Source organism: Macaca fascicularis, chromosome 15, assembly GCF_037993035.2.
Source record: "Macaca fascicularis isolate 582-1 chromosome 15, T2T-MFA8v1.1".
In the NCBI taxonomy this organism is placed as follows: Eukaryota; Metazoa; Chordata; class Mammalia; order Primates; family Cercopithecidae; genus Macaca; species Macaca fascicularis.
In genome coordinates, this window is record NC_088389.1 from 20,879,698 (window position 1) to 20,907,320 (window position 27,623).

General features: G+C 37.6%; 1 protein-coding gene across 14 annotated transcripts in view; it reads left to right on the forward strand.

Annotated features, from left to right (window-relative positions):
* The first annotated feature begins 9,342 nt into the window (after nt 1-9,342).
* Nucleotides 9,343-27,623, forward strand: part of STRBP (spermatid perinuclear RNA binding protein) — a 75,001-nt gene continuing 56,720 nt past the window's right edge. For 10 of the 14 annotated variants that reach the window (XR_284479.4, XM_065530105.1, XM_005580822.2 and 7 more), the window contains exons 1-4: nt 9,343-9,453; nt 14,287-14,507; nt 19,689-19,854; nt 23,805-23,949. Coding sequence is in view for 11 of the 14 variants with exons in the window: in XM_065530105.1 (XP_065386177.1) it covers nt 9,451-9,453; nt 14,287-14,507; nt 19,689-19,854; nt 23,805-23,949 (535 nt within the window). In the remaining 3 variants the exon portion in view is untranslated. Of the gene's footprint in view, nt 9,454-12,544; nt 12,656-14,286; nt 14,508-19,688; nt 19,855-23,804; nt 23,950-27,623 lie in introns of all 14 variants that reach the window. The other 4 variants (XR_012424407.1, XM_045372587.3, XM_074016612.1 and 1 more) reach the window with 2 other exon arrangements.

A 27,623-nucleotide genomic window follows, 5' to 3' on the forward strand; every position in this document is an offset into this window, starting at 1 on the left:
GTTTTTAATGTTTTTTCCCTTTTTATTTTTATAAATGGGTGCTATTACAAGATGTGGGAATGCTGATAGAAGTGATCCAGTAGAATGGGGAAAATTGATGATGCAGGAGAGGAGAGAGAGAAGAGGGGATGATTACTGAGTGACATCCGAAGTAGGCAAAAGGAGGTGGGATCTAGTAGAGTTTGAGTTCAGGTATTTGCATTAGATAGGAATGGGGACCGCTCATCTATAACAACAGGAAGGAAGAATATATGGTTAATGATGCAGCAAGGTTGGCAATTTGCGTGAAGTAGGAAGCAGGGTGACCTGTTGAATGTGAGGAGGTAGTAGTATAGATGTTTGAAGAGACAAGAGAAGTGTGAGAAAATCATTAGGAGAGTGAGGAAGTGAATGAACATTTAACTTTTTCATTGAGACTCCTACTTGCATTTTAGGTGGGACAGATCTTGAACATTGCAGGATATTTCGCATTCCAGGGTACCAGATGGCAGGGTTACCTACCTGGTCATTCTTACAGCCAAAAAAACTTGACTTCACATTTTCAGATCCCTTTAGAACTATTGATTATTGGGCCTTTTGAGGCTAACGGTTATGAAAAAGACTAATTAGCATGATTATGTGATACTTTTTTTTTCTTAGTTATATTTAATGGTACTTGGTTAATGGTGTGGTATGGCCAAGAGGGTTGAATTTAGCAGGGTTAGAATTTTGCCAGGACCAATTGCTGGTGTGAATGATAAATGATGGATCACGTAATTTCGGTTGGATAAGGACAGAAATGAGGGCATGAAAAGGATGAGGGACTGTGAAAGGTGGTAGCATTAGCGATTATAGGTCCTGGTGGGGCGTGTTTGTCTACAATAGGAAAGAAGATGAGAACATTGGAGGAAAGGAAGACAAGGACTGGAGAAGCCAGAATTTTAGAAGGGTCATCTCTGCAGTTATTAAAATTCTAATATTTATGCCAGAAGTAAAGCTGAGTGTGTGTCACTGAGCTAAGTACAGTACTAAAGTCCTGAAGGAATGGAAGAGGGTTTGGGGGATTAATCCAACATGGATAAGTCAAATAAGTAATGAAATCTCTTGTTTATGGAGGATGAGTCAGAAATTCCCTGTTAGTCACTGTGGTGATGACTGCCATGGAAATAATGGGAAGAGATGGTGACCTTTTGGATGGAACCTCCTTAGATTCTGTGGTTATGGCACTCTAAGGAAGGATAAATTTAGGGTTGAATTCAAATTCTGTTGAGCCTCTGCTGAGTGCAGGGTGATGTACTAGGTGCTGTGGAGATAATAGTAAATCTTATCATTAAAACTGAGTAACAGAAATATAAAGGAAGCTGAAAAAGTGCTGGATAGCTCCAAGGAGGAAGAAATTATATAAACTAAAGTATTAGGTAAGGCTTCATGGAGGGGTAGATTTGAGATGGGCATTTGATGAATAGAACAATGACAAATCAGGATGGTGTAGTGGCTGCAGTCCAGGTAAGGGAATCGTTTAACTTCAAGCTTTGCAGTAGCACATTGCAAGGTGTTCTGGAGTAGAGTCATTATTCCCGTGTTGACTGGAGCTATGGTGGTGAGAGAAATGACAAGAATTACGTTAGGACCTTGGATGCCACTGAATATTTGAGTTTAGTGCCAGTTTCTTAGGTAATTAGTGGTTATCAAAGGTTTTGAAGAGGCGTTTGATATTCTCAAGGTAAAATTTTCCTCAATGATGGGCTGAAGTGGTAATAGTATAGTGTAGGAGAGGATAAATCCCCGTAAATGGTAAAATATAGTAAAACAACTTTACACAGTAGTATACAAGACTTCCAAATATGTAAGTATCCTTGAATTATTACATATCTATAGTAGTAAAACAAGGATTAAAACAAGATTCCTGTTCCTATGCAGTATCCCCCCCTTCCCTTTTTAAAAATTGAGACGGGGGTCTCTGTATGTTGGCTAGGCTGGGCTTGAACTTCTGAGCTCAAATGATCCTCCCCTGAGCTCGAATGATCCCCTCACCTCAGCCTTCTGAGTAGCTGGGACTATAGGCCTGTGTCACTCCACCCAGCCCTTTGTTTGTGTTTTAATTTAGACATCTTGCCTCCTTCGTAATTTTTCTTCAGTTGACTTTCCAAACAGCAGTCTCATTTCCCTCCCATCTCTCAGGTTACTCCTTCTCTGAGTATAGTTGTGCTTCTCCTTTTGCTTTTTTTGTATTCATTGGTATACCCACTCCCTTGGCCATTTTGTGCCTTAACATACTAAACTACTGAAAACTACCAAATTTATATCCTAATCCAGACCTCTCTGCTGAACACTAGGTCCGTCCAGGAAATTCTTGGATGTCTAATATATACCTCAAATTCAATGTCAGCATGTCCAAAGCTGAATTTCTGACCTATTCCCAAAACCGCCTCTCCCTGGTGCCTTCCTTAACTCAATTGCTCAGGCCAGTAACCTTGAAGTCAATCCTGATGCCTCCAGTTCCTTCATGTCCCACATCCAATCTATTGGAAATGCTGTGGCTTTTACCTTCAAAGTATATCCAGATCACTAAACCTTCTTAAGTGGCCTCCTTCCTTCCACTCTTACACAGTGTTTTCAACATAGTAACCATAGTGATCTTTTAAAGATATGACTTAGATGTTGTCACTCTGTGCTGAAAACCCTTTAAGGGCTCCCCATCTCAGAGTAAAAGCTACAGTCTTCAAAGTGACCAGAAGGACCCTAAATTAGGACTTGACAAACTGACCCATGACCAAATTTGGCCCATTGCCTGTTTTTGTATAACCAGTGAGCTAAGAATGGTTTTTATACTTTTAAGTGGTTAAAAAATATCAAAAATTGATCTTTTTTGATGTGAAAATTACATGTAATTCAAATGTCAGTGCCCATAGTTAAGTTTTATTGGAACAGAGCCACACCCATTTGTTCACATATTGTGTATGGCTACATTTGCACCACAAAGGCAGAGTTGAGTAGTAGAGACCTTATGGCATCAAAAGCCTGATATGTTTACTATCTGGCACTTTAAAGAAAAAGTTTGCCAGTCTCTGCCATATATGGTCTGGTCTCATCACCCCCACCTTTCTGATGTCTCTGCCCTTGTCTTCCAACCCACCCCACTGCAGGCACTTTGGACTCATTATTATTCTTCCACTTAATGCAGGCACACCCTTCCTTGGGACCACTGCTTTAACTCTTTCCCCTCCAGAAGTCCTCAATTCATAGATAATCTGCATGGCTAACCGTTCACCCCATCAAGTCTTTGCTTAGGTGCCGCCTTTGCAGTGAACCCTTAATTATCTGTTTAAAATTGCACTCCCCCTCCATGTATTATCTGTGTGTGCTTACTCTGTTGCCTTCTCAACTTCCTTGCTTTTCCAAGCATTTCACACCTTCTGACATACTGCTTAATTTTCTTATTTTTTGATTATTTCCCTCTTCTGGGCTTAAACCACAAGGGCAAAGATTTTTGTCTGTTTTGTTCACTGTTGGTAGCCAAAGTGCCTAGGACAGTACCTGGGGTATTATAGGTGTTCAGTAATACTTGTTGAAATACATTGAATTTTTGGTTCTTTCATCAAGTGAGTCATCTGTCTGGCTGAATGTTGTTTTGTCACATAAGGTGCCAGTGATTGAGAAGGGCTAATAACTGTTTATTTTAGTGAAGAGATGTGTTTTTCTGTTTTCCACTCCTTTGATTGGTTATTCAATAAGAGCTTTTCCATTTTGCTCACTGACAGTCAATATTCAGGAATCTCATTCTGGTTCGACTTAGCTGGCTCATTCAGTTTATTTTAGGTTTGGATTATAGCCATCACATCATCTTTGTACATACCGTTAGTTGAGAAAAGACCTTTTGGCCTCTGCCCATTATTGCAAGCCTTCAAGTGATATGGTAGAATAGAGCTTTTCCCCCATTTTAGGTGTTTTTGGGTAAGGAGGAATAACTGGAGTTTGGAACTGGGTGAGGATTTTATATTAGCTGTTGATTAGTAATTGATAGGTTTAACCTTCTTGCATGTGCCTTAAAAAAAAAAAAAAAAAAAAAAACATAAAAAGGAAACTTCCAGAAGAAAATATGGAAACTCAGTGTTCTTTTCACATTAGTAGTGCGTAGAAATAATGCCACCATGTAGAGAAAGTTGAATTAATTTGAAGGGATTTGGGGAGAGTATTGGATTTATTATGTATTTGCTCTTTTTTTTTTTTTTTTTGAGATGGAGTCTCACTCTGTTGCCCAGGGTAGAGTGCAGTGGCACGATCTTGGCTCACTGCAACCTCTGCCTCCTGGGTTCAAGTGATTCTCCTGCCTCAGTCTCCCGAGTGGCTGGGATTACAGGTAGGTGCCACCACGTTTGGTTAATTTTTGTATTTTTAGTAGAGACAAGGTTTCACCGTATTGACCAGGCTGGCCTTGAACTCTTGACCTCAAGTGATCCACCCACCTCGGCCTCCCAAAGTGCTGGGATTACAGGTGTGACCCACCGTGCCTGGCCCCTTAGTGTCTTCTGAGTTGATTCATCTTTGTATTCACCATACTACTAAGCATATACATACAAATTAATAGGCAATTAGTAAGTATGTATTTACTTGTAAATCTCACATAATTTATCTTAAAGTGATCTTCTTGGAGAGCCAGTGAGGTGTCTTTTTCTAATTTTTTCTTGCCCATATTTAATATAATAGATGTGTGGTGGTTCTTTCATAATGAAATCTGTTTATTTTTACATAGCTTGTTTTAGAGAGGTGGCTTGTATTAGTATTAGCAAAATTGAAGGTTTCCTATTCAGTTACTGTTTTGAGAATTTACTGGATTCCATAACAAACTGTTTGCAAAACATTACTTGGGATTTTTAAAGAAGGTATTTTTATATTCTCTCCATTGTATTTTAGGGGGAAAAAAATCCCTAAATATTTAAGTTTCATAGTTTGAATATAGGTAACATAGTTGTTTGTTAGTTTTCAGATTTTTATTTTTAGTTTTGAGATGGAGTCACGCTCTGTTGCCCAGGCTGGACTGCATTGGTGCAATCTCAGCTCACTGCAAGCTTCACCTCCTGGGTTCACGCCATTCTCCTGCCTCAGCCTCCCAAGTAGCTGGGACTACAGGTGTCCACCACCATGCCTGGCTAATTTTTTGTATTTTTTAGTAGAGACGGGGTTTCATCATGTTAGCCAGGCTGGCCTCGATCTCCTGACCTTGTGGTCCGCCCACCTCGGCCTCCCAGAGTGCTGGGATTAACAGGTATGAGCCACCGTGTCTGACCTAGTTTTGAGATTTACCCAAAAACTTGGAAAACTTATGTCTACACAGAAACCTGCACATGAATGTTTTTGGGAATTTATTCATAAGTGCCAAAATTTGGAATCAGTCAAGATGTCCTTCAGTAGGTGAATGGATAAATTGTGGTGTATCCATACAACAGAGTATTATTCAGCAATAAAAAGAAATGAGCTATCTATGAAAAGATGGAGAAACCTTAAATGCATATTGCTAAGTGAAAGAAGCTAGTCTCAAAAGACTACATGACATATAATTCCAACTATATGACATTCTTGAAAAGGCAGAATTATAGACTGTGGTAAAAATTAGTGGTTACCAAGGGCTTGGGGGTGGGGAAGGTGGGAAGGTCAGATAGGTGGAGCACAGGGGATTTTCAGGGGCATTAAACTAAAACTGTTTTATATGATACTGTAATGGTGAATGCATGTCATTTGTAAAAATCCATAGAATGTACAATGCGAAGAGTGAACTCTAATGTAAACTATGAACTTTAGTTAATAATAATGTATCAACATTGGTTTATCAGTGGTAACAAATGTACCACATTAAGGTAATATGTTCAGAACAGGAGAAACTATGTGTGGTGGGTAGTGGGGAGAAGAGGTATATGGGAGTTCTTTCCACTTTCCACTCAACTTTTCTATAAACCTAAAGCTGCTCTAAAAAATAATCTCCATTAATTGAAAAAATGTGCTCAATTAAAAAGTGACACACATTCCTTTACATGTAATGCCACCTTCTGCGTAAGCTGTTCTTACTAAGGAGAGCATAGTTAATATTTTTCTAGGCTCAGTTTTTCAGAGAAATGTACATATATCTGATGTATAAACAAAATGTTTTTTTTTGATAGGAAATTTGAGATGTGTTTTTTCCCCTGAAACCATTTATTGAGTGTATACTATTTGTAAGATATTATTAGGTATTTTAGTTTGGAGTAGATACCTGTCCATTTAGTTTGGAGTAGATACTAGTCACCCCATTTCATGGGTGAGAAAACTCTGACTCAGATAAGGGAAGTGGTAAAGCTGATGCTTGACTTCAAAGCCTCTGTGCTCTATGGTCACATAGAATTTTTTTTTTTTTTTGGAAATAGCTGAAGTTTGTCCTCTATAGGAAATGTAAGTCCTTTGGAGCCAAAACAATATTAAAGAGGATTGTCTAGATATGAATCTTGGCTCTACTGTTTATAGTCTTATTTAGGTTGTGTTATCTGTTTATGCTTTAGTGTCCTTATGTGTTAATTGGAGACAGTAATTGAGATTGTTGGGAGACTTGAGTTAATATATGAAAAGTCTTAGAACAGTGCCAAGTGTAAGTGTCTGAGCTACATACATGTTATCTCCTAATTAATAGTGGAATTATTTCTCATTTTGTTGAGAAAGGAAACAGAGACCCAAGGAAATTGACTCTTTGAGTCACATAGCTTCTAAGGTCACATAGCTATTAACTAGCAAAGTTAGTTTTTTAAAAAATTTTAAGACCAGAATTTTATCCCCTAAGTTGACTTTTTTTTTTTTTTTTTTAAAGAAAAACTCTTAAAAGCGATTGTAGTTTCTCCATGTCAGTTTAGAGTAAACCAGATATATTATAAATTTGGCCTTTTTCTCAATCAGATTGATAAATAGTGGGGAAAAAGCATTGGTCTGTAATTCAGATTCCAGACCATGTCTTGTCCCTGGTTTGCTGATTCTGTTTCATTTGTAAAATGAGGGTAGAGTTGGTCAGATGATTTTTAAGTTTGTTTTAAAGCACCAATAGAACATACAGTGATATTACAGTGAATAGAGATACAGGTTTTTTTTGTTTTTTTTTTTTCATGAGTTGTTGCACTATGCTGTCATACTCTGAAGTTCCCAGAGGTTCTTGATGTTAGGGTAGTTACCCTCCATGCTAAATGACTGTGGAGTGCTGTACTTTTATATTGGTGATCCGTGATTTTTCCACTACATCTGACGCTGTTTCACATAGTATTGTTCTTCCTCTTCTGCCTTCAATCTATTCAATTATTTTGAGACCAGGGTCTTGCTCTGTTGCTCAGGCTGGAGTGCAGTGGCGTGTTCATGGCTCACTGCGGCCTCACCCTACTGGGCTCAAGTGATCCTTCCACCTCAGCTTCCTGAGCACCTGGGACTACAGGCATGTGCCACTATGCCCACCTAATTTGTTAATTTTTTTTGTAGAGATGGGGTCTCACTGTGTTGCTCAAGCTGCTCTTGAACTCCTAGGTTCAAGTGATCCCCCTGGCCTCAGCCTCCCAAAGTGCTGGGATTACAGGCATGAGCCCCCATGCCTGGCTGGCTCCACTTTTTTTTTTTTTTTTGAGACAGAGTCTTGCTCTGTCACCCAGGCTGGAGTGTAGTGGTGTGATCTTGACTGACTGCAAGCCCCGCCTCCCAGGTTCATGCCATTCTCCTGCCTCAGCCTCCTGAGTAGCTGGGACTACAGGGGCCCGCCACCACGCCCGGCTAGTTTTTTTGTATTTTTAGTTTTTGTATTGTTAGTTTGTATTGTTAGTTTCACTCTATTAGCCAGGATGGTCTAGAACTGGCTTCACTTATGTAAAGAAAGCTTGTGTACTTTGTTTCAGTTGTTGACTGAACACATAGCAATCCTTTTTGGCTGCTGGATTCACAGCTAAATAGTGAATAGCCGAATCCCTTAGAATGGAATAGGGTTGGGAATGGGAGATGCTGAAGACTTTAGTTATATAGTAAGGTCTTTATATGAAAGGTATAATTTTAGTATTATATTTAGTATTATGTTAGACAGAACATTTTTGAGATATCTCTTGTGGGATCATATTTTAATCCCTGTTTTTTGATTGTCCAAAAGGATCCCATGAATTGCAGCACTTGTGCATTCCTTCTTTAATGTGATATGAGTAGTAATAAAGTAAGTCCCATTTATTAGAACCTGTTCTGTTAAATAGTATCATTATTTTTTTAAAGAGATAGGGTCTCGCTTTGTTGCCCAGTCTGGTCTCGAACTTCTGGCTTCAAGCAATCCTCTCATCTTGGCCTCCCAAAACACTGGGATTACAGGCATGAGTCACCTCACTTGGTCTAACTGATAATATTAAGAAACTGTTACTGACAATAGGGTGTTTCCTTATTAAAGAAAAGTTAGTTTAAAGGAAAGATATTTAAATGATGTGCTGTATTTCGATGTTAGCTCTGCTTTTTTTTTTTTTTTTTTTTTTTTTTTTTAATTTTTTTCTTCTTGTAGCTGGGTTTATAATAAGGTATTTCATCCGTGCTCAGAAAAGTTTACTTTTACTCTGTCTGGAATAAAATTTCATAAAAGTGGAACAAAATAGATAACAATGATTAGGCCTCTAGATAGAAATAATGCGGTGGAATTCTGGTGAGAGACATCCAGGGGTAATGAAGTCAGGATCTAGTGAATATTCAGGAGTCTGGCATAGCAGTGCATACAGGCCCAGGGATAAATAGGGTCTTTTGGGAGTTAGGGAGTAGAGTCAACAAAGCATGCTGAATTTTAGACTGAAAAATAAATTAAAGAACATTGTGCCAACATGTACTCTTTAACGGCAGTATCCAATGTAAAAGCATCATGGAATAATCATCATGGTGTTGTATTTTCAGGTGTCTTTACTGAATTTTCAGATGGATCTGAGCAATGCCAATTTCTAATTGAAAATCCGATGGTTAATTGCAACATTGTTGCCATCAGTAGTAGTGTTACTCTTTCAGGTGGTGCTTCTTGACTGAATTTCTTTGCAAATGTATTTATCTCATTGAGTACAAGTCAGCCATCTGCCACATTGTAGCTACAGGAGGCTTGCTTTTCTGGCCATATCACCTAGGCTCCTGGGCCCAGACCTTCAAATATGTGTTAGCTTTTTGTTCGAACTTAGGGAATTTTCCTCTGTTGAGTTTATTTCTTTTTTATCAGGAACATGTTTATGGGCTGCACACTCAGATTGGAAGCTAATAGTAAATAAGCATTTTTGAAGTTGTTTTCCTCTTCTCTTGCAGGTGTGTTCCAGAGAACAAGCCTTCAAACATATTTGCTATATTGACACTGAGCTGTCAGGGGACTCAGGCTTATGAGGAGGTATTGTTACACAAAACAGTGTCTAGTGAAGACGACAAGAAAGAGGGGAAAAGATCGGAAAAAGAAGCTAAAATACTATATAGAAAACCATGGTAGGTTATTGTGGATATTTTCATAATTTAGTTACAAAAGACTCTAGTAATTTAAAATTGGGAATGTTAACAGTGAGGGCAAATGAAAAACAATGGTGTTAATTTTTGGCTTTAGTGTATCATATAAAGATGGCACTCTACTATTCAAAGCGAATGAATTCAGATTTATTACAAGCCCTGTAAACCACAAGGTAGGGCCCCGTGAGCCTGTTGACCATGAATTATTAAAGGAGGAAATGCTCATAAATAATATTTTCTAATAAAACTGGCATTAGCAAACTGATACAAATAGCTATGTTTTTAAGTTCAGTTTTTTTCTCGTGGAAATTAAAAATTCTGAACCAGTCCTTTAATTAGTGATATGAATGATGTAGAAGTTTATAATTTGTGTGAATGTTTAACTGAAAAAGCCACCTCTTTCACATCCTTTTCGAATAATAGGGTCAAGTGCTGAGTATAGTAGGGGCACTGAATTGAGAATCAAAGAAACCTTGCTTTTTGTGAAGAGTTCAGACCTAAATTGAATTTGTGATGTTAGATGAGGTCATAATCTCTGGTGCCTAGGCTTTTAATTGGTAAAATGTGCTGATTTTTTTTCCCCTTAGTATTATGAGGTCTGGAGGGTGGTATGTGAATTTTTTTCTCCTAAGTAGAAGCGAGAAAAGGTTTCTTTTTTTCTTTTTTTTTTTTTTTTAAGATGGAGTCCCACCCTGTCACCCAGGCTAGAGTGCAATGGCGTGATCTCGGCTTACTGCAACCTCTGTCTCCCAAGTTCAAGCGATTATCCCTGCCTTAGACTCCTGAGTAGCTGGGATTACAGGTGCCCGCCACCATGCCCAGCTAATTTTTTGTATTTTTAGTAGAGACGGGGTTTCGCCATGTTGACCAGGTTGGCCTCGAACTGACCCCAGGTGATCCACCTGCCTCAGCCTCCCAAAGTGCTGGGATTACTATAGGCATCAGCCACCGTGCCCGGCGAAGATTTTAAAAACACATTACAAATGAGAGAAAAAGCAGAAAATATTAATCACCAGTATGTTTCGAATATGTTGTTTAGCTGGTCTGTTGGTGATTATGTTTTTTGATTTTTTGTTTTTGTTTTTTTTTTTTGGGACAAGGTCTTGCTCTATCATGCAGGCTGGAGTGCAGTGACATGATCATAGCTCACTGCAAACTCCAACTCCTTGGGCTCAAAGTATCTTCTTTCTTTAAGCCTCCCAAGTAGCTGGGCCTTATAGGTGCATGCCACCACATCTGGCAAATGTTTAAATTTTTTGTAGAGACAGGGTTTTGCTTTGTTGCCCAGGCTGGTCTGGAACGCCTTGGCTCAAGGAGTCCTGCTGCTGCCTTAGCCTTCCGAAGTGCTGGGATTATAGGCATGAGGCACCATGCCCAGCCTGGTGGTGGTTTTTTAAATGTTACTTGCTTTTAAAAATATTTGTGCCAAGGATTATAACTTAATCAGCTGACTCCTTAGAGAAGAAATTCTGATATTTTAGATCTAGATGGTGGGAACAAATGTTAACTTGGGATTTTCCCTGTCATTTAGTTATGTGGTGAAATGTGAAAAAACCACACTGATTCTTTTGTATCTTACCATGTGAATTATTTACCTCTCATTCTGCTCATTTCTTATAGTCTTGATATTCTTAACAACTAAAAGAAATGCTTTATTATTTGTCAGAATGGATGAAGATGTCTTCCTTAGTTTATTCTTTTTAAATTCAGCTTAGATTTTCTGTTGTATAAATTTTGTGTTTTTATATAATTTAATTGATGAGTATTTTCTGGTTTCTCTTATTACTTGCCTTTTAGATCTCAGATTGCAATGAGAATTTTCTCTTTCTGCATAGTTCTTCTGATAAAATTTTTTGTCTTTTTTTTTTTTTTTTTTTTTAAGAAACGGAGTCTCGCTCTGTTGCCCAGGCTGGAGTGCAATGGCACGATCTCGGCTCACTGCATCCTCTGCCTCCCAGGTTCAAGTGATTGTCCTGCCTCAGCTTCCTGAGTAGCTGGGATTCCATGTGTGCGCTACCACACCCGGCTGATTTTTGTTTTTTTTTAGTAGAGATGGGGTTTCACCATGTTGGCCAACTCCTTGACCTCTGATGATCCATCCTCCTCGGCCTCCCAAAATGTTGGGATTACAGGTGTGAGCCACTGTGCCCAGTCTGATTTATTTTTTTAATACTCAAAGAAAATCTGTTGTTTAGCGCTTATTTGAGTAAATAAAATTTCTCTGCATTTCTTCAGTTTTTCCTGTCACCGTTGTTTCTTTTTTTTTTTTTTGAGATGAAGTTTTGCTCTTGTTGCACAGGCTGGAGTGCAATGGCGTGATCTCAGCTCACTGCAACCTCTGCCTCCTGGGTTCAAGCGATTCTCCTGCCTCAGCCTCCCAAGTAGCTGGGATTACAGGCATGCACCACCACGCCTGGCTAAATTTATACTTTTACTAGAGACAAAGTTTCTTCGTGTTGGTCAGAGTGGTCTCAAACTCAGGTGATCTGCCTGCCTTGCCCTCCCAAAGTGCTGGGATTACAGGCGTGGGCCACCATGCCCGGCGTGTCTACTGTTGTTTCATAATGCTTATCCTGTCACATCCAGTAGAATGTTAGATGTCACATGTTTAGATTTAACACTGGCAGTGTTATTTGTGTGATAAATGACAAATGTTTATGTAATGTAGCAGGATGCAGTTTTGCTCAGGTGTGGCCAGTGTGCAGGACCAGGTAATTTAGCAAGTACATAAGCCTAGCTAACAGCCTAGCATTTCCAACTCTTTTGTTCTCTAGTACTTATTTTGGAATATATGAATATGTCTCACTAAGTGTTTAAAAAATTTGTTTCTTTGTGGCAAACTGCACCAGTTGGAAAACTGGTTGTGGACGTTGAGCAGGAAAAACATCTGGGCAGGTGATTTTTATTGAGAAAAAGAAAAGCTTTATAATCTATTTTAGCTGTGTTTTTATATAATGATGGAGGTTTTCAAATGATTACCTTTTCAACCAAAGTTTTCTTTGCTTTATAGAGGACAGTGACACTATAGTGTTAATTTACTGTTACCCAAAAATAATGTGATTTTTAAACATAGATATTCAGACAAGAACAAAAGAGACAAGACTGTTCATAAAAATTGAGAATGTTTTAGTTTGCGATGGACTTCAAAACAAAATATTTACCATGTACTAACACATAATTTCATGTAAGTAAAGACAGTATAACCAGCTTTTAAATAGAATATTTTAGACTTTATGGAAAACTCACTAAGTTATCCTTGTTCATTTTGCTGTGTATTGGTATAAGTGTGTTCGTGATATTTGTAAATTTGGAAAAATTTAAAGGTTTTTGCATGTGTGACTCATGAGTGTATAGAATCTACTCTGTTAAATTTTCATGAAATTCATTCATTTTCTGGGTGCTGGTCTGTTCCACTGATTTGATATTTCATTTTAGTTAATGGTACCACCCATCCATCTTTGTAGAGTATTTCTTGATACTCTCATTTATGTTTTTCCCCAAATGAGCTTTAAAATGATTTTTGTTGAGGTTTAAGTAAATCAATCCTGAGGAGATTTTGATTGAGAATATAATGTATTTGAAAGTTAGCTTGTCATTTTGCAGTGTGTATTTTTCCCACTCTGCATTTGGAATGTCTCCCACTAATCTATTTAAAAAATTAAAGCCTTGCACCAAAGGTTTGAATGTTAAATAGTGAACACTATTTTAATGTTTTTTAATAGTTTTCTTATAGTGTTCACAGATAACTTTTTATTTTGTATTATTCTATATTGTGAAATCCCACATTCTAAAATTTAAATAGAGATATGGGTCTTACTCTGTTGCCCAGGTTGGAGTGCAGTGACAACAGTGGTAGTTCACTTAACCTTGAACTCCTGGGCTCTAGGGATCCTCTTGCCTCAGCCTCCTGAGTAGCTAGGACTATAGGTGCCTGCTACCATGTCCAGCTAACTTTTTTTATGTTTTGGAGAGATTCTATCTTGCTACATTACCCAGGCTGGTCTCCAACTTCTGGCCTTCAAGCGATCCTCCCACCTCAGCCTCCCAAAGTGCTGGATTATAGGCATGAGCCACCATGCCCAGCCCTGAAATCTTAATTTGTTTAAGGTTAGAAGTCTTTGGCAGTTTGGAAAGGTTAGAAGTCTTTGGCAGTTTATGAGTCACTCACCATCCTGCATTTCTGGGACTCTCTTGAAGCTAAGAAGTATCTAATTCTTGTAGATGATGCATGATGTGGATGACATTTTTGAAGTATTATTCAGAATATGTCAGTTCAGCTAAAAGATAACTTTATTCATTTATTTTAGAGACAGAGTTCACTCTGTTGCCCAGGCTGGAGTGCGGTGGCATGATCTCGGCTCACTGCAACCTCTGCCTCTTCAGTAGCCGGGACTATAGGTGCATGCCACGACACCCGGCTAATTTTGTATTTTTAGTAGAGACGGGGTTTTACCATGTTGGCCCGCTGGTCTCAAACTCCTGACCTCAAGTAATCTGCCCACCTCAGTCTCCCAGAGTGCTGGGATTACAGGCATGTGCCACTGTACCTGGCCAAGATAACATCATTTATAAATAATGCCAAGAGTGACTGAGGTGAATCTTACCAAAACATGAGTGGAAGATCTCTTGTTTTCTGGTGAGGAGTTCAATAGAATGCGGTTTTACTTCCCACTCCTGAGCAGTTTTTTCTTGTTTCAGTATTAACTCTTACAGTAGACAGTCAGTGCTATGGATTGGCTAAAGATATAGTTGTATATTATCCTTTTCAGGTGATGTTTCTTTTGTTGAAGTAATTGTTTTCATTCTTCTTAACAGAGATCTATTCGATCTTTTGCTAATGATGATCGCCATGTTATGGTGAAACATTCAACAATCTATCCATCTCCGGAGGAACTTGAAGCTGTTCAGAATATGGTATCTACTGTTGAATGTGCTCTTAAACATGTCTCAGATTGGTTGGATGAAACAAATAAAGGCACAAAAACAGAGGGTGAGACAGAAGTGAAGAAAGATGAGGCCGGAGAAAACTATTCCAAGTGAGTGTGGACTGACTTCTGGGACGCTGTGCTAGAGTGCACAGCAAAGCTCTAAGGTCTGCTGGATTGAGTGTGTGTTAATGCTGTTTTTTGGATTTTGTCTTATGCTTATATAAGACTATAACCAAGGAAGTAAATGTTACATGGAGATTTTCTGAGTTAAATTTGAAAGGAAAGCAAGAAAAGAATAAAGATTAGAGCCAGAGAAAGAAAATGGACCTGTTTAGGATCCCTTTTGAGAGAACACCAAGTCCTTTAAAATCATTATGTTTGAAAGTTATGATCTTTTTCTGGTGTTGATTCAGCCTCCTAAATTTTGAAATAAATAGTAGTGTTTTTGATCTCTGGGGAGATCATAAAGTATCATTTTTGTAAGGCATTTAAAAATCCTTGTATAGAAGAAAGAGTGTAGGAAAATATATTTTAAAGGTATTTTTGACTATATCTACCTCATTGATTCCCAGAAATTTAGCAGTGTCTTGCATATCGTAATTGCTATTTGTATATTTGTGGATTGGATAAAGATCTAATGGGAGCCACACCCTTCAACAATTATAGTAGCATATTCTAAGTGCTGTGACAATAATAGATTAGTGAAACTGAAATGGTACCTGGAGTTAGATTATAACCTTTTTATGCCAGGCTAAGCTTAAAGTTGCTGTTTTGAGCAGTTGTCACTATGATTGGAATAAGTGTCTTAACTTTGAAAGATGGAACTCATTTGACTATACTGTATGAATAAATTTAAAAACATTGCTTTGGCTACAGTTTGTAAATGAAAGAGGTTACAGAGTTTTTGCAGCTTTTAACTTTAAATCAGTGTGGTAAATAATATTAGGAAAGTATTGATAAATGGATTTTCTTCACTGAAAGGTAGTATAACCTTTTTTATCTTCAGATGAAAGATAATCAGTGTGTCAGTTTTATTGCTGAAGAGCATAATTTTTTTTTTAACTATTTACAGGCAGTTTATACATTGTGTCTGGTCATAGTCTTGTCAGTTTGAAGGTTCTTGGAAATGTAGTGTAATTTTTCTCATGTATGATGTCTGTACAAATGTTACTGTTAGATTTAGAGTTCATGTTCATTAGTAGTAGTATCTAATTATTTAGTTCTATGTGTATCTCAACTCTTGTGCAAGTTAAATAGTCATGCATTCTAGATTTAAATTGCACTTTGCTACATGTTTATGTCATGTTAAAAACTTTTTTTATTGTGGTAAAATATATAACATAAGATTTGCTATTTTTACTGATTTTAAGTGTACATTTCAGTGAAGTTTAGGTCTTTTTAATTTTCTAATTTTGTTGCTTCTCAAGCCTGGCATATTTTGGAAAGCACTCCTATAGACTTGCTTAACTGGATGAGGTTTGTGATTTAAAGACTTTTACAGGATAATATGCTCCACACTTTTATTTGAAGTTTTATTTTTATTTTTTTAGAGTTAGGGTGCTCTGTTGCTCAGGCTGGAGTGTAGTGGTGTGATCATAGCTTATTGTAGCCTTGAACTCCTGGGCTCAAGTGATCCTCCTGCATCAGCCTCTTGAATAGCTAGGACTGTAAGTGTGTGCTATCATGCCTGGCTAATTTAAAAAAAAAATTTTTTTTTTGAGAGACAGCATCTTGCTACATTGCCCAATCTGGTCTCGAATTCCTGACCTGAAGCAATCCTCCTGCTTTGGCCTCACAAAGTGCTGGGATTACAGACATGAGCCACCATGCCGTGCCTGGATTTTAAAATACACTTCTGTGTGTGGATGCTCTTGGTTGTCTATATACAGTCTTTCCGTTTTGTGGAATAGTCCCTGGTTGAGCCCTTGCCTGTGATCCTTCCGATGTGGTGGAACTCAAGGAGTGCAGAATGATTCTATTCTTATATCAGAGGCAGGCGTGTCTTCCAAGGACAGAGTTGTATTCTGGTAATAAACATATATCGTGTGCCTGGTGAGTGTTAAACACTCTGAAGGACACAGAGATGGGTGGGGGGTAGCTTGTATTTATTAAGCAATTAAGCATTTTCCATTGCTAGGCACTGTTAGGCAGCTTTTACCTATGCACTCTTAATTTGACTTAATGCTTTACCTTTTTAAAAATGGATTCAAAAGTCAACTTATACAAGGTCCTACAATATATATTATTAGGAATATTATAATTTTGTTAATTTTAAGAAATTTACATATACTAAATTCAAATACATTGGGTTGCTTGCTTTACAGTAATTGCTATGGTCCGTTTTTAAATTCAAATTCAACTGTGTGAATTAGGAATTTATTTTCTGCTCAATCATGCTGTCTTCTACCTGTGGGCTGATAAGACCAAGTATATCATAATTTTGGCTTAGAATTTAATAACTGAGCTAATAATAGCTACTGTTTATTGAGTGCCAACTATTGTACCACAGTACTTTTCCTATTATCTTGCAACAAATCTACTAGTCTCTAATATTATTATCTTCCTTCCTCCACTCCTGTTTTACTTGTGAAATTTCCTGTGCTCCAAACTTGGTTATAAAAAACGAGTGACTCAGAATCATTAACAAACTTTAACTTGCTTAAGGCTACTTAGTAAATATGTGTGGTTGAGCCAGGATTCATATTCAAGTTTCTCTGACTCCAGATCCAGGTTTCTGAGCATCTATGCTTCAATTTCCTGTGAATAACATGTGAAAATACAGAGCAGGGAGAGACGATGATGTGCTGGTTCTGGGAGTCTGCAAAAGCTCTATGAAGGAGGTAGCACTTGGAATAGGCTCAGAGGATGGATGGGTGGGTAGGGTTTTGGCAGGTGGTGAAAGTGAAAGAAAAAAATAAATCTCAGCACTGATCTAGGTATGAGAAAGTATAGGAATTGTTTGAGGAATAATAACTGTTATTTACTGAGCTGTTAATATCTCTTGGGCTCTGGTCAAGGTTTATTACATATATTCTCACTACCACTCTGTGAGAAAGGTATTATTCCTGTTTTACAAATGAGGAAGCAGGTTCAAAAGAAGTCAAGTTATTTGAAATTTGTCCAGTGTCACACAGTAAGTAGCAGAGCCAGGATTTGAACCAGGAAGCGATGTCATTTTCTAAATTGCTTTCCAATATGGTAGGTGTCCAAGTGTTCAGTGGAACACCAAGGAAATAGTAGGTAGAGTGTTATCCAATCTGTGCCTTTGGAAGATTATTCTGGTTGCTGTATACAGTACTTTGGAGATGACAGAGGTCAGTCAGAAAGGCCAGTGAGGAGGAGGTTATTGAGGTGGTCTACATGAGAGGTAATAAAAGCCTGAAGAAACTGGTTTGCAAGTTTGATGGTGATTATACAGGGAGAATTTATAAACCATTACAATATTAGATTTGGAAGAATGAGAGGACAAGGATACAGAGGAAGAAGAAATCAAAGATGACTGATTCTCTATTGTTATTATCAGACAATTGCTTACACTTGGGTCACCTGCTTTAAAATGCTTTTTATGTCTATATTTACACCACCTTTATCGTTTTTCATTGATTTAATGTTTATTGAATCTCTATAAGTGTGCCAGGCACTGAACCCATGGCTGGATTATTTATAACTTCCTTTCTAGTTTCCACTGCCACAATTTGTTTCTCTCCTTTCTCTCTTTCCATTTTATTCTCAACTCTACTGATTCTTGCCCAACTCTGCTGATTCTTTGCTTATAGCTAGAATGACTGTTTTCCATCTAGGCAGATCAAGATTCTGCTGAAGTCAGACTTTCAGTTTGCCTTGCTTGACATCTCTAATTTTGACCTCTCCCTTTTCTGAACTTGGGAAGCAATCATATAATGTAAGGGACCTGAATGTTGTGGTCAAAACAACTTAGGTTTGAATTTAGGCTTTGCCATTTTACTTTTGTGGTGAACTTGAACAATTAACTTTTCTGAGGCTCACATTTCTTGTCTTCCAAATGGAAGCTTGTGGTGAGATTTAAGTGAGAATATGTGACACCTGTTTGTGCTCAGATGTTACTTTCTTTTCCCCTTTTAAGCAGGGCACTTAAACTGTTACTGCTTTTGTTGCTTAACTACAGAGTAAGCCTCAGGAGCAAGAGAGACTGCAACTCCTGTAATATGTTTGCCATATTCAAACAGTTGCTTATTTGTTGAAAGACGGTTAAGCTTAGTTAATATTTTCACTTGTGATTAAGGGAAATGAACCAATAAGAAACTTTTAGAATTAAAATCAAGGATAGATGAGCACTTTTCTTATGCACCATTCATGAGTTGATGTTCTTTGAGTGTTTGCTCTTTTAGCTACTCCTGGATTTGGAATACATATGCTGGCAGTTTAATCTTTCCTTCCTTAGCTCTATACTTTTATCACATTTTTCTCCCTTCCCCATAAGCTGATATAGAATGGGAGGCATTTTAGAGTGATACAGTTGGGAGGAACTTTAGCTCATCTAGCCAATAGTCATTTTACTGTTGTGGATACTGAGTCAGCAGGCACCATGAGTAGAATCCAGGTCTTTTCGATTTCTGTGCTGATATTCTTTCTCAATATACTGTGGTATTCATGTTCCTCACAAATTCCCTAATTACTCCTAAAACAGAAGGAAGTTTATTTTATTTTTATTTTTTGAGACAGGATCTCATTCTGTCACCCAGGCTGGAGTGCAGTGGTGCAAACATGGTTCAGTGCAGCCTCGAACTCCTGGGCTCAATCCTCTCTTCTTAGCTTCCTGAGTAGCTGGCACTACAGGTGCATGCCACTATGCCTGGCTAATTTAAAAAAATTTTTTTTGTGGTGACAGGGTCTTTCTGTGTTGGCCCAGGTTGGTCTTGAACTACTGGGCTCAAGTGATCCTCCTGCGTTGACCTCCCAAAGTGTTGGGATTACAGGCATGAGCCACTGCACCTGGTCAGAAGGAAATTTAAAAAGAACAATTTGAAAAAATATTTAAGAGGATGCAGCATTTTTTAGTTTTCTTAAGCAATATAAATGTAGTAAAGAATTACAAGATCTGTAGTATGAAATATGTTCCCCATTGAATCCTTGAGGAAAGATAGATACTTTATAAGCCTCAAATCTGAGACTTAATTTTGTGGATACCTAGATGTTTGGATTTACATACTTCCTTATCAGTTCATTAGGATATTCAGGAAGCCAAGTGATGATTAAGTTATAGTTTGGGAAATAGGTTGTGAAAGTAATCATGCAGACTTTTATTTTTAGGGATCAAGGTGGTCGGACATTGTGTGGTGTAATGAGGATTGGCCTGGTTGCAAAAGGCTTGCTGATTAAAGATGATATGGACTTGGAGCTGGTTTTAATGTGCAAAGACAAACCCACAGAGACCCTGTTAAATACAGTCAAAGATAATCTTCCTATTCAGATTCAGGTGAGTACAGTTTAACTGCACCTCTAGGCGAATTTGTAAAAAGGTGAAAATAGGTAGTGACTTTGAAAAAATTATTAACCAGAATTGATAATAGCAAGGATAGACACAGACAAAATAAGTACTGCTACTCTGGGTCAACGACTAATTCATCACAGTTAAAGCAAACTTCTGGTGATTTGTACTCAGGATATATTTACTAAATTAAGATGGCCATTAAGGAACTGTCTTAAACTTTTCCGTTGTGTCTTGCTGAGAATCTTCATTTTTTCCAGACTAGGTCTCACCATTATAAAGTTCTTGGAAGGGTTGGTATAATGCAGAAAATAATTGGAAGATTGAAAACAACCTAGACTAGATACTTTCTAGAGACTAAGAGACTTTCTTATCAATGAGAGACTTTCATAGAAAGTAATTTTTAAAACTGAAGACTCAGTTTTTTGTCACCTATTTGTTCTGTTAATGGGAAATCACTGTTCATTTCTTGTCTCCAAACCTTTTTTACACTGGGATGCATTTAGAAAAATTTGATGTTGGCATGTTCCCTGAAGGATGCTGCTGAAGGCTGAAGCCTCCTTAGGGATGAAGGTAACCATTCTGGGGTTCTGGTCATTCTAGGACCTGCCCTGCTAGCCTACCCCAAGGACTCATTGCATCACTGGGAATCTGTGATCATCTTTCAGTATCAGATGCGTATTGTCTGTGGTCCAATTAAATTACAGCTTTTGATAATTTTATATCAGTTTGACTTCATAACAATGTCGTAGAAATAAATGTTGGTCCATAGGTCCAAACTTGTGAATTGTTGAATGCTTCCCTCCACCACTCACTTTTTAAAATTTAGTTTCTTTTATTTGTGTATCTTTTAAAAGGGGTCTTTTTTTCAAGATGTATGAATTCTAAGTTTGTTTTTATTCGCTTTGTTACTATATCATTTTCTTTTATATTCACCAATAGACCCTCAAAACCATCTCTGATTTTTTAGTACCATTCTTGACACTCAGATTTATTTTACTGATTGGCACATTCTCCTGTATTAATTTTGGGGACACTATTTTATCATTTTGTCTTAATATATGGTTTTTAAAGTGACAGAACATACTTGGCTTTTCCACTTTCAATTTTGATGGAGAAATGTTTTCTGGTCTTTCATAGGGTTGAATTTATTTACCTTTCCCTCCCTTTTAAAAAAATCCTTTTGTGATCATTTGGGGGAAGGAGAGTGGAATATAGCTTTATGTATTAAACATGGAGTAAAGCTTTACAAAGTGGAAAGCTCATTAATGGGCTTTCTGGCTAACTATACTTGTAGTTTATTAGAATATTAATAAAGTTCCCATTTCGATTTTTTATGTTGTTTTAACATTTAATCTGTATTTCTGCTGTTAGTATAGTAAACATCGTTACTCTTAAATCTAGAATTATCAGAATCAGACATACTAGTGGCTTTTTCACCCACCTCACCCCCTTTCTGTTCCTTTCATGAATCTTGTTTCTTATGAGAATGATCATATTCCTCATCCTCAGATGTTGCAGCATTGAAAAGGGGTTGAGAACCAGTGCAATAGTAAATCGGAGTTCGTATTCAGAAAATCTGTCACATCTTTCCTGTTTTGAAGATATAGAAGATTGGGCCAAGCTTTAGTTGGCATTGTTAGAGCTTTCTCTGTGCGGATCACAACTTTGTGAACTCCACATTGTTTCTCTCTTGAGTGAGGGTGTTTATGAGCACCGCAGTTTAAAAATGTTCCTTTCTAGTTAGCAAGTATTCAAGGGGGTTACACTGGAGGGTGTACAGGGTATACACACCATCTCAAATTTTAGGAGACTGAAGGTTTTTAGGCTAAAGAAGACTAAAAAAGATATAAATATCTTTAGGTCTTCGAAATGTTATCTGGCAGAAGGTAAAAGAGGTATGAACTCTTAAGATTAATGGTGGAAATTAGGAGAAGTATCTTTCAATTTAACATAGCCAATAGATTTCTCCAACAATAAATCTATGTTTGGGTAATGATACATTTTCTTGTAAAATGGGAATGATGATTGTACACTAATCTCAGATTAAAATATAGACATGTACACACATGCCCACATATATACACATATGTGTACATGTATTGTTACTAATAATATTCATGAAATTGTTTTAAGTGTGACTTTTACAATTAAACCTTTCCCCCCGAGCACCCTCCACCCCCGCCTCCCCCTGCCCTGCCCAGTTTTCATGGTGTTTGTGTGGAAAACCAGTATCTGATATGATATTATTTTCTTATGGACCAAAAATCTTTTTCCTGAGCACTTAACATAGCAAACCTTTCAGTTATCTAACTACTTTAGTTAGCTGAGGTTATACCTTACCTTTTCTCTTCATATTCTTTCCTAAGATGATTTTAGAACTTCTTTGAGCAAAGGAGGAGGAGGATGACTAAAACCAGAAATCACTGAAAATTAGTCTAGCACAAAATGCATATCATGTTTATTATTTTGGGTGTGTCTTATGGTGATTGACATGCATAATTGAAAAATGAAGTTCAATTTATTCATTGATAGACATCTTTAATGCTCTTTTAGTGACAAAATGAATGTGAGCTGTTTTTTGCAGTTTCTTTATATTCTGGTTCTTTTATCTACTGTATGGCCTTTCCCTTCCTTGGCTTCCTCTATTCAAAAGTAGGATAATGAGTTTTCCCTTTCCTACTTTTTTGGGATAGTTTAATGGTAAAATGCTATTTTTATGTAAGTGACTTTGAATTCTTTGAATACACACTGATGAGCAGGGACCTGGTAGTGTCTCCATTCAGCCTGGCTACTGTATGTCAGGTAATAGATACTGAATTTCACCACTAAGAAGAAAAGCCGGGCCGGGCGCGGTGGCTCAAGCCTGTAATCCCAGCACTTTGGGAGGCCGAGATGGGCGGATCACAAGGTCAGGAGATCGAGACCATCCTGGCTAACATGGTGAAACCCCGTCTCTACTAAAAAAATACAAAAAACTAGCCGGGCGAGGTGGCGGACGCCTGTAGTCCCAGCTACTCGGGAGGCTGAGGCAGGAGAATGGCGTGAACCCGGGAGGTGGAGCTTGCAGTGAGCTGAGATCCGGCCACTGCACTCCAGCTTGGGTGACAGAGCGAGACTCCGTCTCAAAAAAAAAAAAAGAAAAAAAAAAAAGAAAAGCCCTGTGTAACTTATTAAATCATATATTTAATGTATAATAATATAGTAAACATAACTTAATATATAATTCTGACTGGGCGATTACTTTGTGGGAGGCCCCTACTTAAATTGTATGTTTGTTTATATTTGTATGTTAAAAGAAGCAATGTAGGTTTTCTGTAGATGTCAGATGACTTGTCCCATAGCGGTAGGTCCCATTGGAAGATCTCTGAGACCTGTTATCAGAGAAGGGAAGGAGTTACTTGTTTATACTCATTGTTTCCTCCTGGTGAGTGACTGTGCAGAGATACTTTTTCATTCGTGCTTATTTGGTGCTCTTTGAAAAGCTCCATAATCTTGTAAGTTTTTGCCAAGCAGGAGTTCCTGTTTAGGCTGTTCTACAAAAAGAGCTATTGTTTTGGAGAGCAGTCCCAACTATTTGTTATTTTATAATAGTTCCTGTAATAATTTTAAGAACAATAATTTACCATTTATCACATACTGATGCTGTTGGCATTTTACTTTCAAATATTAGAATGGTTTTAAATATTGTTTCGTAATTGTATGGATGGTTGACATTGTGGTTGCTTTGTAAAGAATGGCGAAAGAGGGTTTTCTTGTAAGTTGGGAGGAGAGAAAAGTGTTATCCCCAGTAAAGAACTAGTTACAGGCTTTCTTTGCCATTTGAGCACAGTAATATTAATAGTAACATTTGAGAACTTAGTACAACCATTCGTTTTTTTTCTTTTGAGATTTCAGTCTAATTAACTGGGTGATTTTGAAATCTTGGTGACTTTCAGAAACTCACAGAAGAGAAGTATCAAGTGGAACAATGTGTAAATGAGGCATCTATTATAATTCGGAATACAAAAGAGCCCACACTAACTTTGAAGGTGATACTTACCTCACCTCTAATTAGGGACGAATTGGAGAAGAAGGATGGAGGTACACATGCATATATATGTATATATTTGTTGTTGTTTGTTTTCTTCATATAAAAGCTATGTTAACAATGTTTTATGGATTTAGGAAATAACAGCCTTCGTTTGTTTTATGCCACTCTATTTAATAGTATTTTAAATGGCTTTGTTTCTACATAATCAGTATATTTTGCAAAAATGTATGAATTCAAAATATAAAATGTTATTTCAAAAACCTGTGCTTGTCTTGTTGGTTTTAACTCTGCTTTAATTTTTATACCATTTGCTGTTCTGTTTTACTTTGTCTAGTATTACATTAAGTTATTGGTATCAGCCAACTTATTCTATGTAGTTTGTCTTAATGGTCAGATTTCAGGATTAAATGTAGTCCAAAACAGAATTGTTTTCAAATTTACTCATTGTTCCAAAATTACTTGCATCCTGGTTGGGCGTGGTGGCTCATGCCTGTAATCCCAGCACTTTGGGAGGCCGAGGTGGGTGGATTGATTGAGGCCAGGAGTTCGAGACAAACCTGACCAACTTGGCGAAACCCCGTCTACTGAAAATACAAAAAAATTAGCCAGGCGTGGTGGTGGGCACCTGTAATCCCAGCTACTCGGGAGGCTGACACACGAGAATTGCTTGAACCCAGGAAGCGGAGGTTGCATTGAGCTGAGATCACAACACTGCACTCCAGCCTGGGTGACAGAGCAAGACTCCACCAAAAAAAAAAAAAAAAATTACTTGCATCATATTGCTCTTGACTTCTAATAGCTATATAATCTTGTAAGATTTGTACATGTCTCTGTCTAGATTTGTTTTATAGTGTAAGGGACGTAAATTGGGTAACTGAATTTTTTTAATGGATAATGTTGAGTAAATTTTTTCTAGGAGGTTTGTGACCCTGTTAACATTTTGAATATGATTTATGTGAGAATCATTCTTTAAACTAACTTTCTTCTGAAGTTAAGAAGAATTGCTGTCTGGCAATGTCATCCTCATAAAAGTAGAGTGAGAAATCTATTCAGTTATTGGTAGTTTTGAGAAGTTCATGATGGGGTTGTGGTGGGCTTCTGTTTCTGATGTTTTTATCTTGTCAAGTTAGCTTGTTTCTGCCTGTCATTCCCTTGAAACTTGCCAGGTGGTATTTCTCCTGTGTCAAACCTTTGACCAACTGGCCACTCTGTCATGACAGTTTAGAGGCAGTGCAGCCTATCTGGGCCAGTGGGGACTCCCTGTTGCTATTTTTCATCACCAGACTTTCAACAAGTCCCATTGCTTACTCCCTTACCTGAAATACCAGTGCCACAATAAATATTGGTCAGTTTCTTAGTTTATTTCAACTTGGTGATAAGGGTAGAGAAAAAGGTACCAGTAAAGTTAGAATTTTAATTTTTGAGAGACATGACTCATAGAATCACTTAAGGTAAAAGTGGTAGACTCTTTTAAAAAAATGCTTTTTGGGATAACTAAAATCATCTGTATCATAACTCAACAGATATAAACCAGACACATTTATGAGTCATATTTTAAAATCAAAGGGCATCCAATCTATAATTGAGCTTATGCCTATGCATTAAATTTTTTTTTGCTGTATGTAGTATCTATGGCACCTCTGAAGAACCAATCTTAAATGGCTTAATTTTTTTAACAGCTTTACAGTTCACCATTAACTGTAGAACTATAAAATGATTTCTGCAGTGTCAAGATAAATGTTAATTCTGGTAAGATGTGTTCTACTTGACCCTCTAGTATAAAACCAACCATTTCTAAGTAGTGTTGTAATTACAGGTATTATTAAAAATTATTTGAGTATATAGGGAGATGAGAAAAAGACTGAAGTTGCCAAAGGCTAGGTTAATTACATGTTTGCTTATATCTGTCAGCATCTCTTTCATTTCTTTTTTGAAAGTATTAAGGGAACTTCAGTTATCATTATTCCTATGGTTTTGTGTACTTACATGAGATTTTGTCATAGCTTTCAGTGATACCTTTAAACTTGGTCTGTTGCCTTTAACTTCTGTTTAGAGAAGCTGAAAACATTCCTAGTATATTGTACCCTTGCTAGAACACTATTATAGAATAGATTTTGTAATAAAGTAAGAGAGTCATAGTCTCTGTTCAAGGTGTTTGAATTACTGAAGGATCCAAAGACCTCTATGAGCTGATTCTCATCAGCTGTTATATGGGATCAGGTAAGGTGAAGGAATCAGCTTTGATCTAAAGTTTTATACATCTTACTTTTTTTTTTTGAATGACAGAAAGATTTGCTTTGCTGTTGTCCTTAACATCCCAGCCCTGTTGACTCACTTGATATCTTTTATAGTTTGCTCATTTTGTCTAACCTGGGCTTTGTCAAAGACAATTTTTGATCTTTGCTACTGGTTTGCATTTTCCCAGGCAACTTGGAGGATCTGGTCTATCATTATGCACTTCAGACCTGGGCTCTACGATTCTGTTTTCTCACACTAGACAGCTCCTCATCCCCTTGATACAATTCTTTTCAGCTGCATGGAATAAAAGCACAAGATTCATTCGGGTCCCAGGAATTTGTGGGGCTGAAAGTTATCCTTTTTTCTCCGAATTTATACTCTTTTTTTTTTTTTTCTCCAAGTTAAAAAAAAAATCTATTGTAACTTTTTTCTTGGAGACATTTTCCTACGTATCTCAACTTTCCTTCACCTACCCCCACCCAAACAAACTGTTCACAATACATACACACTTCACATCTTTCTTTTCTCTCTCTTGCCACATATTTGGGTAAAATCTAAAAAAGAAAAAAAAAATAGCATGGTTGAAAGCAGACAGAACCAGAGGACTAGGGCGTGAAACTTACTTTCTCAGAATTGTGCAGAATGGATCTAAGTACCTACTCCTTTCAAATCACGATTTACATTTTAAATTGCCATAATACAGAGTGAATCTCTTTGGTATTGTTTACTGTTTCATAGGTAAGTTTCCTCCCATGTTGTGCGTCTTCTTTCTGTATTCTAACCCTTTACTTGAAGGCCCTGTAGAATAACCGTGTCCCCATTACTACATGTTTCCTGCTAATGAAGGCATAGAAGCACAGATCTTGGTGTGCAGCAGTCTTTTGTTTGGCTTATTTTGTTGTTTGTTGTTGTTGTTGGAGACAGTCTTGCTTTGTTTCCCAGGCTGGAGTGCAGTTGCATGATTTCAGCTCACTGCAACCTCTGCCTCCCGGGTTCAAGCAATTCTCGTGCCTCAGCCACCTGAGTAGCTGGGACTATAGGCTCATGCCACCATGCCCGGCTAATTTTTTCTATTTTAGTAGAGATGAGGTTTTGCCATGTTGCCCAGACTGGCCTCGAATTCCTGAGCTCAGGCAATTTGCCCGCCTCGGCCTCCCAAACTGCTAGGATTACAGGTGTGAGTCAGTGTGCCTGGCCTTGTTTGACTCTTAACTCCATTAGTTGCTATTGCTGTGTGACCTTGGGTAGGTTTCCTCATTTTTAAGTGTGGATTATAAATACCTTAGAAAGTTGTTTTAAGTGAGAGAATTTATGTAATGTGACTTGTACAATAACTGGCACAAAGCAGTTGCTCAGTAAATAGTAGTTGTCAACTTATTGAACCCACCTACTCAAACTGCCTTAACAGTGAAAATCATGTGCACATGGTGGGTCAGAAGAAGTCAACCCAAGCACAGTTAAACTCTTCAACACCCAGTGATGTGTA